The sequence below is a fragment of the Artemia franciscana genome, chromosome 13 (assembly GCF_032884065.1).
Source record: "Artemia franciscana chromosome 13, ASM3288406v1, whole genome shotgun sequence".
In the NCBI taxonomy this organism is placed as follows: domain Eukaryota; kingdom Metazoa; phylum Arthropoda; class Branchiopoda; order Anostraca; family Artemiidae; genus Artemia; species Artemia franciscana.
Window position 1 is genome coordinate 12,186,583 of NC_088875.1, and position 18,674 is coordinate 12,205,256.

The window sequence follows — 18,674 nt, forward strand, 5'->3', positions numbered from 1 at the left end:
CAAAAAAATGAACAAATGCCCATCAATTGATGGCATACAGCCGATAATTTTTTGTAGTGCGGCGCCAAAAAACGCCACTGGCGTTTTGAGTGATTACATCGTCACCGACGCATCATCGGCGGCGTTATTGTGTCCGCCGCCACTGACATTCCTTTTGGCATGGCTTCAGGGTCTAGTTCCTATTAAATGTTGAAGGTACCATGCTAAAGCCATTTTAGATATAGATTTTTTACTATAGCTTTCTCACAAGTTTTCAAATAGAACAAGTTTTCGAGCTCAGGATCTATATTGAACTCGGAAAACTTTTACTGGAGCGGACCATTTCTCGAATGACAGCCCACGATTATTATCTATGTAGTATTTTCTTCCCTTTCTTCCTTTGTTGCTCTGTGTTCTGTGGTTTAATGTGTTAATGTCTGTTTTTTGGTATTATTCCAAATCCCAACTTGTGTTTCCTGTGACTATTAAAAGTGTGTTGCATGAGTTATTTATGTTTCAGATGCATAGTTGGCAGTCTTTATTTTGTTTCTTATTCTCCTTTCCACTCATTCCTATGTCTTCAAAACCCAGTGTTATTTTTTTTTAAATTCCATTTATTCTATAAGCTCAAGTTTCGGATTTTAACTATGAATCGTATTCTCATCGACTCTGGCCAGGCGGGGTTGGGCTCAGGAGAAAGCTGACGAACCAATATTCCATATGGCTGCTGTTTTTTATTTGTTTTGTGGTATTATTTAATATCCCAGCTTTTTTTCCTGTGACTATTAAAAGTGTTTTGCATTAGTTATTTATGTTCCAGTTGCACAGTTGGCAGTCTTTATTTTGTTTCTTATTCTCTTTTCTATTCATTTCTATGTCTTCAAATCCCAGTGCGTTTTTTCTTTCCAATCATTTTAAAGTTCAAGTTTCAGTTTTTAATTGGGAATCGTGTTCTCATTGACTCTGGCCTGGCGGGATGGGGCTCAGGAGAAAGCTGGCGAAGCAATATTCCATATTAAATTAGAAAGGTCCAGGCTATTCCACCGTTTTATTAAACCGACTGTCTACTCTAAAAAAAAAACAACAAAAAAAACAAAGAAAAACAGCTTGATGTTGAAAGCTCATTAAATAATACGATTTTGAGTAGTGATAATGTGTCTGATCTAACTTGTTTTTCTCATCTAAACAGTAACTACGTAACAGATTTTGAGTGTGCTGAGGGGATGAGGGAATGTCGATGTTTCAGCTCAATACTCAAGGACTATTCTCTTCCTTAGAGCAGCTTAAGATTCTAAAGGATGATTTGCAGCCACACGTTGTTGGTCTGTGTGACTTTTTTGGATAGTTCTAATGAATCACGTTTCGATTTGCCTGGTTATTGTTCTGAGTGAATGAACCGGGTCTTGCTCTTTATGTGTTTAATAAACTGGCATATTGCATTCGCAGAAACCTTTCTTAGAATGTGAAGGAGTTTTCGAATCACTTTTTGTCGAAACATCCGTCTCAGCAAAAAAGTTGCTTAATGGTGGGGTTTATCGGGCTCCCAGCGGTTCTGTCCTAGACTTCTTAAATATTCTTAATGAAACAATGGAATTTGTTCATAACCAGCCATGTAATAGGGTTGTTATGGGTGATTTTAACTTAAGTGTTCTGGATGATCTTCTGTGTCAATAGAGTTTCTCGCTTTAATCCTTTCTTATAGTATGCTGCCAACGACCCTTATACTTATTTGAGTAACTGAAACAACAGCAACTCTAATTGATAATATTTGTCACTTCTTTTGCATATTCAAATGTCTCATAGCTGATTTTTAAAATTATTTTTAATTTATAAATTGTTGATGATAGTTTTTATTTGTTTATCATATTACTTTTTTCATTTTAATATTTTGGATGTTTTTTTAAGCGTTTTTTTTTTTATAAGTGTAGCAACTTATTTTATTTTTATTTGGTCATAGAAAATATTTCATGGTTAAAAAATACCCTGGTGAATGATTTCCTTTTGATTTTATGGTGGATAATTTTATGCTTTTCTTAATGCATTTGTTTTCTTTTTGCCACGTTTGCGGAATCCCGCCTTGCCTATTTTCAGCTGTGGATTTTGTTTTTTGAATGAAATCTCTTTCCTTCTGTCACTTCTTCTCATTCTTTTTTTCCTTTTTTCTTCTATTTTTCATTAGATATTTTTGAACTTCATATGCTTCATTGATTAATAGTTTAATATGTGAATGAATTGAAAATAAATACATCTATCCATCTAACAACCCAATAAACAAAACATGAGCTCATATTTAGTTTTGTTTTGCATTATTCAAGAATGTATCTTGAGTTGCGGAAATAAAAAGTTATTCTATTTCATCTAAGCTCAAAGGCTTATTTTGTAGGCATATTTTAAACTTAAGTTTATTGTTTTACTTTATTACGAATAACGAATTTTATTTTTATTTTTCTTCACATATAAAACCAAAACACATCTTCTACAAAATGCTGCCGCGCTAACAAAAACTTCACAGTTTTGTAGACACACAGCAGTAACAAGTAGTAATTTCTATTCCACTACAAATCACAACATAACCATTATCAACTCAAACTTCAAATCAGCCTTTCTCATTTGAACAATCAACACATTATTCGCCCCCCCCCGAAAAAAATTCAACCCCAAACCCCCCAAAAAATTGCTCTATACCACACTCAAAGACCCTTCCCCTGTCCCTCCCCCACCAAAAAAAAATTAATTACTTTCTAGCAAGTTACATCATTTTTTAAATTACTTTATTAACGGGTTTGTGGGCTAATTATGGTTTATAGTAAAGTGTCCTAGGGTTTATATCGCCTGAACTTCAGAAAATTTTCCCGAGCGGCCTATTCAGAAAATCCCACAGAATACAAATTTCTCAGGCAAAATCACGTACAAAAAGTATATGTTACAGATGTATATGTACCCTATGTTCCAATGTTAAAAAAATCGAGTATCCAGGTGCATTTAGGCTACTTATGATGACGTTCATGCATGCTAGAAGCCTAAAAAACCGAAGTTAGACGAGCATAAGTGCCGAATTGATAGGTACCTTTAAATTATTTCAGTTGGACGTCTATGTTACATATATTTTGTCTGTGGCCTAAACTTTTCAAAAGAGATAATGGAACAGCTTTCTGTTTTTGCTAAAAAAATTCTCAGTTATACTGAAAAAAGACAAAGGCTTAGGTTAATTCAAATCTCATAGGGATATATATTTTATCAAATAATTTATTTTACCACTCCATTCAATTTACGTGACACCCATCAAGTTATACTTAGACTTAGATTGTGTTTTAGAACTTGGAATTTATTATAAGGAGGCTCTTATTTTCAAAGGTAAATCCACAGTTATAACTTGTCATGGTTCTATGGCTTTTTTGGAACAAATATCTATATAATATATTAAATGCTCATTATTTCTTCTATATGAACTTTGTAATACAGCATTAGTAATAATTCTGCCAATGTTTGGAGGTTTGATAGCCTAACATCTACCTCAAGATCTTCAAAATCTTAGATATCCTCATTTCACAATTTCAGAGACTCTGTAAGAAAAAGGGAAGTGACAACTTACTTCATTGAATGCTTCTTCGGTTGTTCCTCTTGAATTTTCTTCAAACTTGGTGCTGTCAGGATTTATATCATCCGGCAAGGTTTCTGTTGCAATGGAAACAGGTAGAGGACTTGGCCCAGACAAATTTACCTGAAATTATAGACGTAAATCCCAAATATTGAATTTCACTTAAAAGACGGGACATCAGCTATATCGTATCATGAAGAAAGTTTGGTGACAAATTAAAATAAATTATTTGTAAAAAATTGAAAAAATAATATTCGTTCCATGTACGAAAACCTCTCCATAATATACGATAGCCTCTCCATAGCAGAATATACGAAAACCCATATTATACGAAAACCTCTCCATAGCAAACCAACAAGAAGAGGAAGAAGTTTATTTACTAAAAATCCAAATCTGCAACTGATTCCGCATTTTCAGCGAAAAAGAATTTAGTAATTCACTGGAACAAATATATATTATATATATATATATATATATATATATATATATATATATATATATATATATATATATATATATATATATATATATATCTATATATATAAAAATAAGTTGTCTGTCTGTGTGTCTGTCTGTGGATCAGGTGACGTCATGTTTCTGTGTTGACTGACGTCAAGAAATCAGTTGTCGTCATTTTTGCTTTGACGGTGACGTCATTCAAGATATTTAAGACATATGTTCACGTAGAAATCTATTAATGTTTAAGTTTACAATGACTGATGAACTTACCATGGCAAAAGCCGATGAAGATGCTCAAAGAGTCTATGCCAAAAAACTTGCTGCTGATAGAGAAAGTCAGAAAATAAAGCGTGCCGAGGAATCAAAAGAACAGCAAGGAAACAGGCTTGAGGCTAATAGAGAAAGAAAGAACAGAAAGCGTGCCGAGGAATCAAAAGAACAGCAAGGAAACAGGCTTGAGGCTGATAGAGAAAGAAAGAACAGAAAGCGTGCCAAGGAATCAAAAGAACAGCAAGGAAACAGGCTTGAGGCTGATAGAGAAAAAAAGAACAGAAAGCGTGCCGAGGAACTACCAGAGCAACGCGGAAGCAGACTTGCTGCTAAAAGAGAAAGTGAAAAAAGAAGGCGTGCCGAGAAATTACAAGAACAGCAAGAAATCAGGCTTGCTGCTGATAGAGAAAGTAAGAAAAGAAAGCGTGCCGAGGAATCACAAGAACAGCAAGAAATCAGGCTTGCTGCTGATAGAGAAAGTAAGAAAAGAAAGCGTGCCGAGGAATCAGAGCAACCTGAAAGTTATCGCCTGGCATTCAGGTACAACCCAGTCGATGATTATAGCTTGAGTAGAAGTGTTCAAATCGGGACAATGTCTAAAATTTGTCCCTATTGCAAGGCCTTGAAATTCAATGGTGAAACAATGGGAATGTGTTGCGCCGCAGGAAAAGTTAAACTTCCTCTATTGGCTGCACCACCAGAGCCATTGAAGACGAATGAATGCTTGCCTGAAAAATTCTAATTTATGGGCACACGTAAAAATATTAAAATTAACTACAAATATGAGTGTCCGATTGCAAAACGATGACTCTGGTCAAACATTTTCAGATCAATTGCTGACAATTGGAAACGGAAAGCTCCCAGTAGACTCAATTTCAGGACGTATACAACTACCTGCTGATTTCTGTAATTTAGTGACGTCCAAAAATGAATTGATTGAAAAAGTATTTCCGAATATTCTAAAAAATTATAAAAATAATAAATGGCTAAGTGAAAGAGCGATTCTCGCACCCAAAAATATAAACGTCCACGAAATCAACAATATTGTTTTGACCAAGATTCGAGACCAGGCAGTCCTTTACAAGTCAGTCGACACAGTTTTGGAACCAAATGAAGCGGTTAATTATCCATCTGAATTTTTAAATTCCATAGATCTTTCAGGGTTTCCACCACACGTGCTACAACTAAAAATAGGTGTACCAATAATACTTTTAAGAAATATAAACCCACCAAAGCTTTGCAATGGCACTCGACTTGCCGTAAAAAAAACAATGGAAAACCTAATAGAGGCCACAATCTTGACAGGGCCTTTTGAGGGTGAGGCTGTTCTTATTCCTCGCAATCCCATGATTCCAACGGATCTGCCTTTTCAATTTAAAAGATTGCAATTCCCAATTCGATTAGCATTTGCAATCACCATTAACAAAGCTCAAGGTCAATCATTAGAAAAATGTGGTATAGATCTTAATACTGATTGTTTTTCCCATGGACAATTGTACGTTGCATGTTCGAGGGTTGGTAAACCTGACAATCTATTTGTATGCAGCGACAATTGGACAGCGAAGAATGTTGTATATTCGCAAGTTTTACGCAGTTAATTTGTATTGTATCTATCTATCTATCTATCTATATAAAAACGAGTTGTGTGTATGCATGTTTGTTTGTTTGTAAAAAGAGCGTTTGCATATGATTTCATTATTAGTACATACGGCTTTGTATATGCAGAGACAATGGGAAAGCCAAGAATGTTGTATATTCGCAATTTTTACGTAGTTTAACTCCTGCAGACGAAATGAATGCTTGCCTAAAAAATTCTAATTTATGGGCACACGTAAAAATATTAAAATTAACTACAAATATGCGTGGCCGATTGCAAAACGATGACTCGGGTCAAACAGTAGACTCAATTTCAGGACGTATACAACTACCTGCTGATTTCTGTAATTTAGTGACGTCCAAAAATGAATTGATTGAAAAAGTATTTCCGAATATTCTAAAAAATTATAAAAATAATAAATGGCTAAGTGAAAGAGCGATTCTCGCACCCAAAAATATAGACGTCCACGAAATCAACAATATTGTTTTGACCAAGATTCGAGACCAGGCAGTCCTTTACAAGTCAGTCGACACAGTTTTGGAACCAAATGAAGCGGTTAATTATCCATCTGAATTTTTAAATTCCATAGATCCTTCAGGGTTTCCACCACACGTGCTACAACTAAAAATAGGCGTACCAATAATACTTTTAAGAAATATCAACCCACCAAAGCTTTGCAATGGCACGCGACTTGCCGTAAAAACAACAATGGAAAACCTAATAGAGGCCACAATCTTGACAGGGCCTTATGAGGGTGAGGCTGTTCTTATTCCTCGCATTCCCATGATTCCAACGGATCTGCTTTTTCAATTTAAAAGATTGCAATTCCCAATTCGATTAGTATTTGCAATCACCATTAACAAAGCTCAAGGTCAATCATTAGAATAATAAGGTATAGATCTTAATACTGATTGTTTTTCCCATGGACAATTGTACGTTGCATGTTCCAGGGTCGGTAAACCTGACAATGTATTTATATGCAGCGACAATTGGACAGCGAAGAATGTTGTATATTCGCAAGTTTTACGCAGTTAATTTGTATTGTATCTATCTATCTATCTATCTATATAAAAACGAGTTGTGTGGATGCATGTTTGTTTGTTTGTAAAAAGAGCGTTTGCATATGACGTCATTATTAGTACATACGGCTTTGTATATGCACATACAATGGGAAAGCCAAGAATGTTGTTTATTCGCAATTTTTACGTAGTTTGAAACACATATATAAATCTATCTATATTCACAGGTGGGACACAGGGACACAACTACAATGGCGCATAACTAATATGGCGCGTAACGACTTACGCGCACGGGGGGGCTTGGGGGGGCGCGAAGCGCCCCACCAACTAGGTGTTGGGCCGGCGCGAAGCGCCACCCCAACAGCTAGTATATATATATATCTATATATATAAAAATAAGTTGTCTGTGGATGGATGGATGGATGGGTCAGGTGACGTCACCTGAAAAAACTGGATCAGGTGACGTCAAAACTGAAAAAACTAAAAAAGGCAAAAACTACAAAAAAACTAAAAACTAATAAAAAAAATAAAAAAGCTAAAAAACTAAAAAAACTATAAATGTAAAAACCAATAAAAAACTAAAAAAAAACTGAAAAAACTAAAAAAAGGCAAAAACTACAAAAAAAAACTAAAAACTAATAAAAAAAGTAAAAAAGCTAAAAAACTAAAAAAACTAAAAAAACTAAAAAAAGGTAAAAAACTAAAAAAAATAAAAAATAAAAAAAAACTAAAAAAAAGGAAAAAACTGAAAAATAAGCTAAAATAAAGGTAAAAACCAATAAAAAACTAAAAAGAAAAAAAGGAAAAAACTAATAAATGACGACACTCAAAGAGAAAGCGACCAGGACAAAAGGAATGTTCGATTAGCAATCAACAAAGCACCGGGACACAGGGAGTATAAATGACGACCAGGACATAAGTAAAAAAAAAACTATATATATAAAAATAAGTTGTCAAACTAAAAAAAGGCAAAAACTACAAAAAAAACTAAAAACTAATAAAAAAGCTAAAAAACTAAAAAAACTAAAAAAAAGGCAAAAACTACAAAAAAACTAAAAACTAATAAAAAAAATAAAAAAGCTAAAAAACTAAAAAAACTAAAAAAACTAAAAAAAGGTAAAAAACTAAAAAAACTAAAAACTAAAAAAAAACTAAAAAAAAGGAAAAAACTGAAAAATAAGCTAAAATAAAGGTAAAAACCAATAAAAAACTAAAAAAAAAACTGAAAAAACTAAAAAAAGGCAAAAACTACAAAAAAACTAAAAACTAATAAAAAAAGTAAAAAAGCTAAAAAACTAAAAAAAACTAAAAAAACTAAAAAAACTAAAAAAAGGTAAAAAACTAAAAAAAATAAAAAATAAAAAAAAACTAAAAAAAAAGGAAAAAACTGAAAAATAAGCTAACATAAAGGTAAAAACCAATAAAAACTAAAAAGAAAAAAAGGAAAAAACTAAAAAAAAATTTCATCTAAAAAACTAAAAAAAACTAAAAAAGGTAAAAACTAAAAGAACTAAAAAAGAAAAAAATAAATGACGACACTCAAAGAGAAAGCGACCAGGACAAAAGGAATGTTCGATTAGCAATCAACAAAGCACCGGGACATAGGGAGTATAAATGACGACCAGGACATAAGTAAAAAAAAAATTAACAAAACTAAAAAGAAGGTAAAAACTACAAAAAAACTAAAAAGAAAAAAAAACTAAAAACTAATAAAAAAACTAAAAAATCTAAAAATCTAAATAAACTAAAAAAGAAAAAAAAAGGAAAAAAATAAAGGAGAAAAACAAAACTAAAAAACGAATGTATATACAGACCGGTACACCGGGATACAAATGACGACCGGGACACAGGGAATATAAATGACGACCGGGACACAGGGACACAACTACAACGGGGACACCGGGGGAAACAGGGGGATATAAATGACGACCGGGACAAAAAAACTAAAAAGAAAAAAAAACTAAAAACTAATAAAAAAACTAAAAAAATCTAAAAATCTAAATAAGCTAAAAAAGAAAAAAAAAGGAAAAAAATAAAGGAGAAAAACAAAACTAAAAAACGAATGTATATACAGACCGGGACACCGGGATACAAATGACGACCGGGACACAGGGAATATAAATGACGACCGGGACACAGGGACACAACTACAACGGGGACACCGGAGGAAACAGGGGGATGTAAATGACGACCGGGACACCGGGACAGGGAATGGTCGATTAGCAATCACCATCAACAAAGCTCAAGGGCAATCATTAGAATCATAAGGTATAGATCTGAATACAGATTGTTTTCCCGTGGACCATTATATGTTGCATGTTCAAGAGTCGGTAAACCTGACAATCTATTTATATGCAAAGACAATGGGACAGCAAAGAATGTTGTATATTCGCAAGTTTTACGTAGTTAAAACCATATATATATATATCTATCTATATTCACAGGTGGGACATAGGGACACAACTAAAATGGCGCATAACTATTATGGCGCGTAACGACTTACGCGCGCGGGGGGGCTTGGGGGGGGCGCGAAGCGCCCCCACCAACTAGGTGTTGGGGTGGCGCGAAGCGCCACCCCAACAGCTAGTCTATATATATAAAAATAAGTTGTCTGTGGATGGATGGATGGATGTGTCAGGTGACGTCACCTGAAAAAACTGGATCAGGTGACGTCAAAACTGAAAAAACTAAAAAAAGGCAAAAACTACAAAAAAAACTAAAAACTAATAAAAAAAATAAAAAAGCTAAAAAACTAAAAAAACTATAAAGGTAAAAACCAATAAAAAACTAAAAAAAAAAACTGAAAAAACTAAAAAAAGGCAAAAACTACAAAAAAAACTAAAAACTAATAAAAAAAGTAAAAAAGCTAAAAAACTAAAAAAACTAAAAAAACTAAAAAAAGGTAAAAAACTAAAAAAAATAAAAAATAAAAAAAAACTAAAAAAAAGGAAAAAACTGAAAAATAAGCTAAAATAAAGGTAAAAACCAATAAAAAACTAAAAAGAAAAAAAGGCAAAAACTACAAAAAAAACTAAAAACTAATAAAAAAAATAAAAAAGCTAAAAAACTAAAAAAACTATAAAGGTAAAAACCAATAAAAAACAAAAAAAAAAACTGAAAAAACTAAAAAAAGGCAAAAACTACAAAAAAAAACTAAAAACTAATAAAAAAAGTAAAAAAGCTAAAAAACTAAAAAAACTAAAAAAACTAAAAAAAGGTAAAAAACTAAAAAAAATAAAAAATAAAAAAAAACTAAAAAAAAGGAAAAAACTGAAAAATAAGCTAAAATAAAGGTAAAAACCAATAAAAAACTAAAAAGAAAAAAAGGAAAAAACTAATAAATGACGACACTCAAAGAGAAAGCGTTCAGGACAAAAGGAATGTTCGATTAGCAATCAACAAAGCACCGGGACACAGGGAGTATAAATGACGACCAGGACATAAGTAAAAAAAAAAAACTATCTATATATATAAAAATAAGTTGTCAAACTAAAAAAAGGCAAAAACTACAAAAAAAACTAAAAACTAATAAAAAAGCTAAAAAACTAAAAAAACTAAAAAAAAGGCAAAAACTACAAAAAAAACTAAAAACTAATAAAAAACTAAAAAAGCTAAAAAACTAAAAAAACTAAAAAAACTAAAAAAAGGTAAAAAACTAAAAAAAACTAAAAACTAAAAAAAACTAAAAAAAAGGAAAAAACTGAAAAATAAGCTAAAATAAAGGTAAAAACCAATAAGAAACTAAAAAAAAACTGAAAAAACTAAAAAAAGGCAAAAACTACAAAAAAACTAAAAACTAATAAAAAAAGTAAAAAAGCTAAAAAACTAAAAAAACTAAAAAAACTAAAAAAACTAAAAAAAGCTAAAAAACTAAAAAAAATAAAAAATAAAAAAAAACTAAAAAAAAAGGAAAAAACTGAAAAATAAGCTAACATAAAGGTAAAAACCAATAAAAACTAAAAAGAAAAAAAGGAAAAAACTAAAAAAAATTTTCATCTAAAAAACTAAAAAAAACTAAAAAAGGTAAAAACTAAAAGAACTAAAAAAGAAAAAAATAAATGACGACACTCAAAGAGAAAGCGACCAGGACAAAAGGAATGTTCGATTAGCAATCAACAAAGCACCGGGACATAGGGAGTATAAATGACGACCAGGACATAAGTAAAAAAAAAATTAACAAAACTAAAAAGAAGGTAAAAACTACAAAAAAACTAAAAAGAAAAAAAAACTAAAAACTAATAAAAAAACTAAAAAATCTAAAAATCTAAATAAACTAAAAAAGAAAAAAAAAGGAAAAAAATAAAGGAGAAAAGCAAAACTAAAAAACGAATGTATATACAGACCGGTACACCGGGATACAAATGACGACCGGGACACAGGGAATATAAATGACGACCGGGACACAGGGACACAACTACAACGGGGACACCGGGGGAAACAGGGGGATATAAATGGCGACCGGGACAAAAAAACTAAAAAGAAAAAAAAACTAAAAACTAATAAAAAAACTAAAAAATCTAAAAATCTAAATAAGCTAAAAAAGAAAAAAAAGGAAAAAAATAAAGGAGAAAAACAAAACTAAAAAACGAATGTATATACAGACCGGGACACCGGGATACAAATGACGACCGGGACACAGGGAATATAAATGACGACCGGGACACAGGGACACAACTACAACGGGGACACCGGAGGAAACAGGGGGATGTAAATGACGACCGGGACACCGGGACAGGGAATGATCGATTAGCAATCACCATCAACAAAATTTGTTGAGCCATATGGGCCACATTTGTGAGCCAAGGAGCCATATGGGGAGTAGTATCCCTTCAATGGGTTTAACCGGGCCCTATCCCTGTGTGCAATTGCAGTTGCTAGTCCCTCATATCCAGCAAAAAATTTTTATGAGAGTCTTTGAACATTCTCTGGTAACATTGTATGCCTATTTTCTCGATGAAACCATTCAATGGATACAAGCAGAGCTCTATACACATATGGTGTTATCACAATTTCCAGATGATAAGAAGATTCTTGGAAATGCTTGCCAGCTGTTATTTCTAAGTTAAAGGGCCATTGGATACAAGCGGCCAGGCTTAGGGTACCCATTACATCATCATTGGTATAAAAGTTTGATGGTGACTTACTTAGTATCAGAGTTTCACATTAACATTTGATGAGTTTACATTGTTTCAAGTTGGAAAAACATTCTAATGTTTTAAAACAAGTGGTTTGATACTACTGCAACTTGAAGGAGTTGACAATAGCGATATGAACACAAGAACTCCCAATGCAGCAGTTGAAATTGGAAAGAATTGTTGGCTAACATTTGAGTAGGATGAGATATTTGGGAGATAAGTTATATCTTAGAGTAAATTTAAGTCGGGCGAACAATTATGCTTCTCAGCAAAATTGAATATTATGCTTACATCCAGACTACAACATGGATTGATTGCAACCATGAAGCACATTGAGGACAATGGATTGACTCACCTCATGGAAAAAGAGTGAAAATGCATATTGTTCTTTTATCAGATTCCTGAAAATAAAAAAATATTTTTATAATGATTTGTGTTTTTGGTTAGATATTTTAGTTGATCGTTTACTCGAGGTGTAAAAAGAAAAACAGAACGAAGAGATAGAAATGCATAGAAGACATTTAAAACGAGGATTTTTTGTATAGGCAATAAAGAATTAACTAATCACTTTTTTTAAATATACTGTTTTAATAAACAGTGTCAACTTTGACAAAATCTCAAAAATTTACTAACAAAATTTTACTTTTCATAGCAACGTAGAGTATCTTTCCGCTTTTTAAAGTTCAATATATTGCGCTAAAATTGCAGAATTCATAACTTCGTAAGAAAAAGTTTATTCCTCTATTTCTATTCCTGCCATATATATCTATTACATAGTCGATGTCTACCTAATTATTTCAATGAATGTTTGTAATGGCCAGTCTTGTCAGCCTTGAGTCCAGCCAGTTTAGAGCTCTTTGTTAGTATTCCCTCTTCTTTTCATCCTAAAATATTTGAAAAAAGACCAAAATGGTCAGAAAAATAGGAACTATAATAAAGAGGCATGTAGGTATATCCTTCAAGCTAAGTATACAAGTTGAAATACTCCTTAAAAACAAATAATCAAGTTTTCGTTATCTTTGTATTTGACAGGTATAGATCTGGGATTTAAATTCTCAGGGTTTCAAGCTGTGGAGGTTTCTAACTATTTTTTTTTTAATCTGGATATTTTCAAATATTCAATTCAAACATTTAAATCTCAATATGTCTGGTGAGCAGAAAAATTAAATTTTAAAATTTGACTCAGATTTAGCATTAAGTAAGAGAATTTTCCTGTAAAAATTTTGACTTATAAACAACTTATAGTGAAAATATGGCTGGATGGCATGGATCAATATAAGCATATTGATTCTCAGTGGTATATATAGCAGATTACACAATTTTATGAACAAATATGTGCAACTCTCATACAAAAAACGACTATATTTTGTGACTTGCTGGTGTTGAGAAGGTGAGGAAATTCTGAAGTAATGATGCAGTTACATTCTGTTTCCATGGTTACTTCAAGTTTTGTGAATTTCCCTTTGTTATCATTTCTTTTTATGTTAAATGTTTGAAAAAATCAATGCCATTCCACTTATTCAAACTGAGATTTGAGAGACCCATCCATACCATCTAAATAGAAAAAATAAGCACACAAACATTTGCTTTTTTATAAACATTTTTTTGAAAATCTATTTTTCTTAAGTGATTACTCCAACCTTTGAAGGAGTATTTTGCCTTATGTACTTAGTTTTAAGTATATACAAATACGAACTTTTATTAAAGTTTAAAGAGTATGGCCTTTATATTAATGTTTAACGTTTCTAGAGCTTGGATTAGATGAAAATAGGCAGTAAAGTGGTCATCATTTGCTGGCCGAAATCCAAAACTTAAATAAATAATTTTTACACTTCTCACACATTTACTTTCTATTATACAAATCTCCTAAAAACAAAAAAATTGTAAAAAAAAACCCTGCTTCGTAAAAAAGCAAACCCAAAAAACCAAAACAGGCAGCCAAAAAAGTAATGATCTCAATTTCTGTGCCTCAATGCCATAGCAAGCCTCAAAACAAATTTGTCACAGTAAAAAGACAATTTGTGCTTTTCAACCCCGTTGTGAAACCACAATCCTGAAATACCGTTTCGACAGCCAGAGAAGTTAGAATTTTATATATCCCCTCCTTAATATTTCAAAATGAAGATTTTCGCCTCCCAGTTAGCTTCTGTGGTAAAACGGACAGGTTCCTTTGATAAACCTAAATTTAATTAAATAGTTTTTGGCAGTATGCGTGATAAGCAAAATCCAACAGAGACTGCACAAAGTAATTAAAACCTTGTTTTAAAACTTGTTTGCAAAAAGAAACAGTCCTAATAATTAAAAACTTATTAAAAACTAAACTGTTAAAAACGAATTACAAAAAAATAATCAAAATCAGAGTTGTATCGTAGTCAACGAACAAGCAACTGTCTCTTACCCCTATGAGTACGAGTCTTTAACATTATTTCAATCATACACATTCCAGGGTTATTAACTTTTTGCTATACATAATCATAAAAACTACCAAGAACTTCATCCAGATATAACCTAACCAGATATATTTTGGGTGTAGTGCCTACGATTCTAGACACTTTAAAAAGTTCGGGGACCATAAGTAGTTCCCCTTTTCAAAAATATTAGTAGTTCGACTGATTTGAACAGTATCACCCACATTGAATTTCTTCTTTTCAATTTTCTCTCCCTTCATTAGAGCATTGTTTAAGAAAAGTGTCAAGTGTATTGCCATCTCCTTGATGATTTTCCATAGGGCTAGAGTTGGACAGAGATCAATAGGGACGGTGATTAAAAGTCAACATGATTCTTTTCAAATCATGAATAAAACCAGCAGTATTTTACAAAGCACAGCCCTGTTGAGGCGGGTGGGGAGCAATGGGGTGAGTTATTTCTGAAAACTAAATGCCACGTTTCTTAAATACTCAAAGGTTTCTAAGAAAACAAGGTATATTTTAACTATATACGCCCTTTTTATGAAAACTAAATTCCAACTTTCCTAAATGATCAAATATTTCTATGAAAATAAAACGTACTTTCATTGTGTCTGTTTTTATTTCATGAAAAAGTAATATTTAATTTCTATTTCAGGAAAAAATCCTGAGGTTACTCTCCCAAAGAAGCCAAAGGTTTGTGAGGCAGCGGCACCAATACAAAGCGGTGAGAATGCTATCCTCTCAACACCTACGGCACTTTCGAGACCTGCGATGCCAAGGCGATGTGAGAATTCCGGCCCCTCAAGACCTTCACCTTATAGAAGTTAAGTTCCCGGACCTTCTGCGCAAAGTGACACCTATATTGCCAGCCTTCATGTAAGTGTAAAATCTTTAGCAAATCATAGATGTTCCTCGAAAAGTTTAATGTTTCAGCGGTAAAAACTTAATATTTTTCAGCCTAATATGTATGCTTGTTCGGGCTAAAAAAACTGCACCATTTCAAAGGGCGAAATAATTGTAATTTGCTTGGGACCATGTTCGCTATCTGTGGGAGGGAGATGATGATATTACCCATCCTAAAAATAAATTATTCATTACTGCTAAAGTAGCACATTCTTTTCGGCTTAATAAGGGGAATAGCTAGGATGTTGCTCGTTCAATAAATAGAATAGATACATTCTGTTCAGCTCAATAAAGAGACTGCTGAGGGCCTTGTTTGCTCCCTCAAAGAGGGAAGGATTTTGGATCCTGGTCCCCAGATTAATATTTTTTTAACACCCATACGTGTCAAGGAAAAATAAGTTTTTACTCTGTTTTCAGGTTCCCAAAATGATATTACCTGGATCGACCTGCTGCTGGCCGATTTCTTTGGGGACGGAGCGAGCAGCACCCGTGACAATGGACAGCATTAGCACCACTCTCTCGGTGGTCCAATTTCTTAAGACTCAAAATTTTACGAAGACCATGTAATAAATAGACTTAAAAGGTTGGGGTTGGAGATAGGGATCACTCTACCCCTATTTATACTGCATATCTGGCTGTTGAGGCTTCAGCTGGTAGTACGTCCTCACCAAGCCGAAACGGTCACTCTGCCCCTATATATGGAGCAATTTCTGGCTTGCAAATTTTAGGTGGTACTGGTCTGTATATATCAGAGTGGTCAATCTGCCCTCTCAAAAAAAATTACTGACTAATAGTGTATTGTCTTTCAACTTATTATAACTTTTTCATGATGAAATCAAAAGTGTTTCAAAGTGGCAATAAGTTGCTATTATTTTCAAGGCTCACCTAACGGCTTTATCGCCATCTCAAGGGGCCTATATAGGCCGCACAGAGACGCAAATATTGTCGCCGCTGATGCAATTTAGCGATAGTCTATGTACCGGCCCCGTTGGAAGTGAACGACAGGGGTTTCAGTGCCCGGATGAACCCAATGAATGTGGCTTAGCCCAATTTTGATTTAAACGCTTTAATGAGGGATATCAACCTCGAAGCAGAATTTTTGAACCATCTACTTGATCAAGTGCCACCCAGAGTGGTCGAGAGGCTCCTAGGGCAAGAGAGAGCAATTGGTTCCCTCAGGGATCTGGATGGGAGGGGAGCACGACGAAGTGGTGCTGTTTAAACCCCAGTTTTAGCAGATTTTCATTTAGCTGATACCGCCTTACGTAATGTTATGTTTCAAAAGCTGTGTTTGGGGACCCCTTTTACACCCTTAATGCTGATAGTATTCACACATATCTGATTCAAATAGTCCACTCCCATGTGGGAAAAATTTGAGCCCTTTTGAAAAACAAGCTTGAGAGGGGGTGGACGAAGTAGTATAAAAGCATCCATCGCTCAAAACTAGTTTTTAATGAAAAGTCCGGAGAGCTCTATCAGCAACACCGACAAACTGAAATACAGACACTTTATCCGAACTTAAATTATTTTGAAAGTGTTTTTTTGGAAAGGAAGGGTACTATTTTTAATAAGGTAGAAAATTATAATGAAAGTGGTTCAATAGCTTAATTTATAGAAATTTTAGATGTTAATGGTACAAAATTTAATGGGGAATTTATTTTAAGAAGCGGAAGGAATCAGTTGATAATACATAATGTGGATTTAGAAGGTTGGAAGGGTGTACAACACTTTTGTTTTGATACGGGACTAGATTGTTTCAAGTAGCATAAGTAGCATTCAGGGCATAAATCTTGGAAGGAAAAGGGTGTTAGTAAGACATATTTGGACAATTATGGCAGTTAATGGGGATTGGGAGAAGGCTGAGTTTCTTAAAGTAGAATTTAACTGTTTAAAGGGTTGATATCCTATAAGGCATAAGGGGAGAAACATTTTGAGTGGGCCAGTGGACATGTAAAGATTGATGTTACAGTTTTGCAGTATGATACAGGATTTGACGATGGGGTAGTTAAAGATAAAAAAGAAGGTTATATATTCAGTGAGGGTTCGTCCATTGAATCGGTGAAACACTGGGTATAGCTTCTTCGCAAGCCCACCAAAGACCCCGATTTTATTGGACATTTCTTTCCAATTATAAACATTAGTCGGGTTTTAATTGAGGGGAAAGGATCATATTGGAGTGAATGCATTTATTGTCCAATGCTTCTGTCTAAATTTCATACTGAATTAATATAAAAATATCACTGGAGGCACCAAAGCGTCATGGGTACCAATCTGTTAAGACGGTTGACAATACCATTTTACAGTTCAATAATTTTCTAACTTCGGTCTTTCAGACCGACAAGGTGGATTTAGACATTGAAGATAACTCACGGATGTGTGCGATCCATTGTAATCAAATTGTGTTAAAGAACACAAAGCCGTTGCAGTCTCTTATGCCTATGTTCAAAGAGATGCTAGTAATACCATGCAATTGGTAGATGTACTTCAGATACTGGGCAGGGAAGATTGTTTGGGCGCAGCTATGGTTGCACCTACTAAAAGTGCTAATACGTCAATTTAACAGCTGAGCACCGTAAATTATTCAGTGACTCTGTCACCGGAGGACGAGTTGGCAATTAAGAATAGACAAATGTGTTGGGTTTGCAAGGGGAAATTTGTTAAGGGTAGTGAGGAAACGTCGGTCCGCAACTATGATAATTTAACCAATCAAATTTAAAAGGGAAGGTAACTTTCGTGGACTGGCACAAAAATTATATAGCTTAAACGTTAAGTAACAATAATTTCTAATCAACTAGGATCTGAAATTCATATTACCAGCGTTGGCAAATTTTCAGAAAGGTGAAGTTGGGTTCTTTTTCTTATAAAAGCATACCCAAATCGTCCGAGAAGTTGCTGCTCTTAGAATTCAAATGGGGAACAATTGAAAATGGGAATGCGTACTTGAACAAGATCCGTTTTAAAGATTTCCTTAGTTTTTTCCCCAAATCACTAAGTCAATTAATTCAAGTGCAGAGAAGTAACAATTTTAATATTTCCCCCCTGCTTAAATACCGCTTTGTAAATGATGAAATATATGATTTATTGACGTATAAGGGCATATACCCTTATGAGTGCTACAGTTCCTGCTCGAGGCTACGTGAGCGAAAACCGCCACCCATCGTAGCGTTTTATGATCCATTTCAAGATCGTCAATGCACCACTGCTGAATATGAATTTACTAAAAAACAGTTTGGACCAAGGACGGATGTAAAAATGGGGAGGATTATTGTAAAATATACCAGGCAAGTGACGTATTGTCGTTGTTTA

General features: G+C 33.5%; 1 protein-coding gene across 1 annotated transcript in view; it reads right to left on the reverse strand.

The window, feature by feature from the left end:
* Positions 1-2,708: 2,708 nt before the first annotated feature.
* LOC136034529 (uncharacterized) overlaps positions 2,709-18,674 on the reverse strand; it is a 44,158-nt gene continuing 28,192 nt past the window's right edge. Inside the window, exon 3 of the mRNA XM_065715758.1 lies at positions 2,709-3,700. Coding sequence (XP_065571830.1) covers positions 3,521-3,700 — 180 coding nt within the window. The 3' untranslated portion in view covers positions 2,709-3,520. The remainder of the gene's footprint in view (positions 3,701-18,674) is intronic.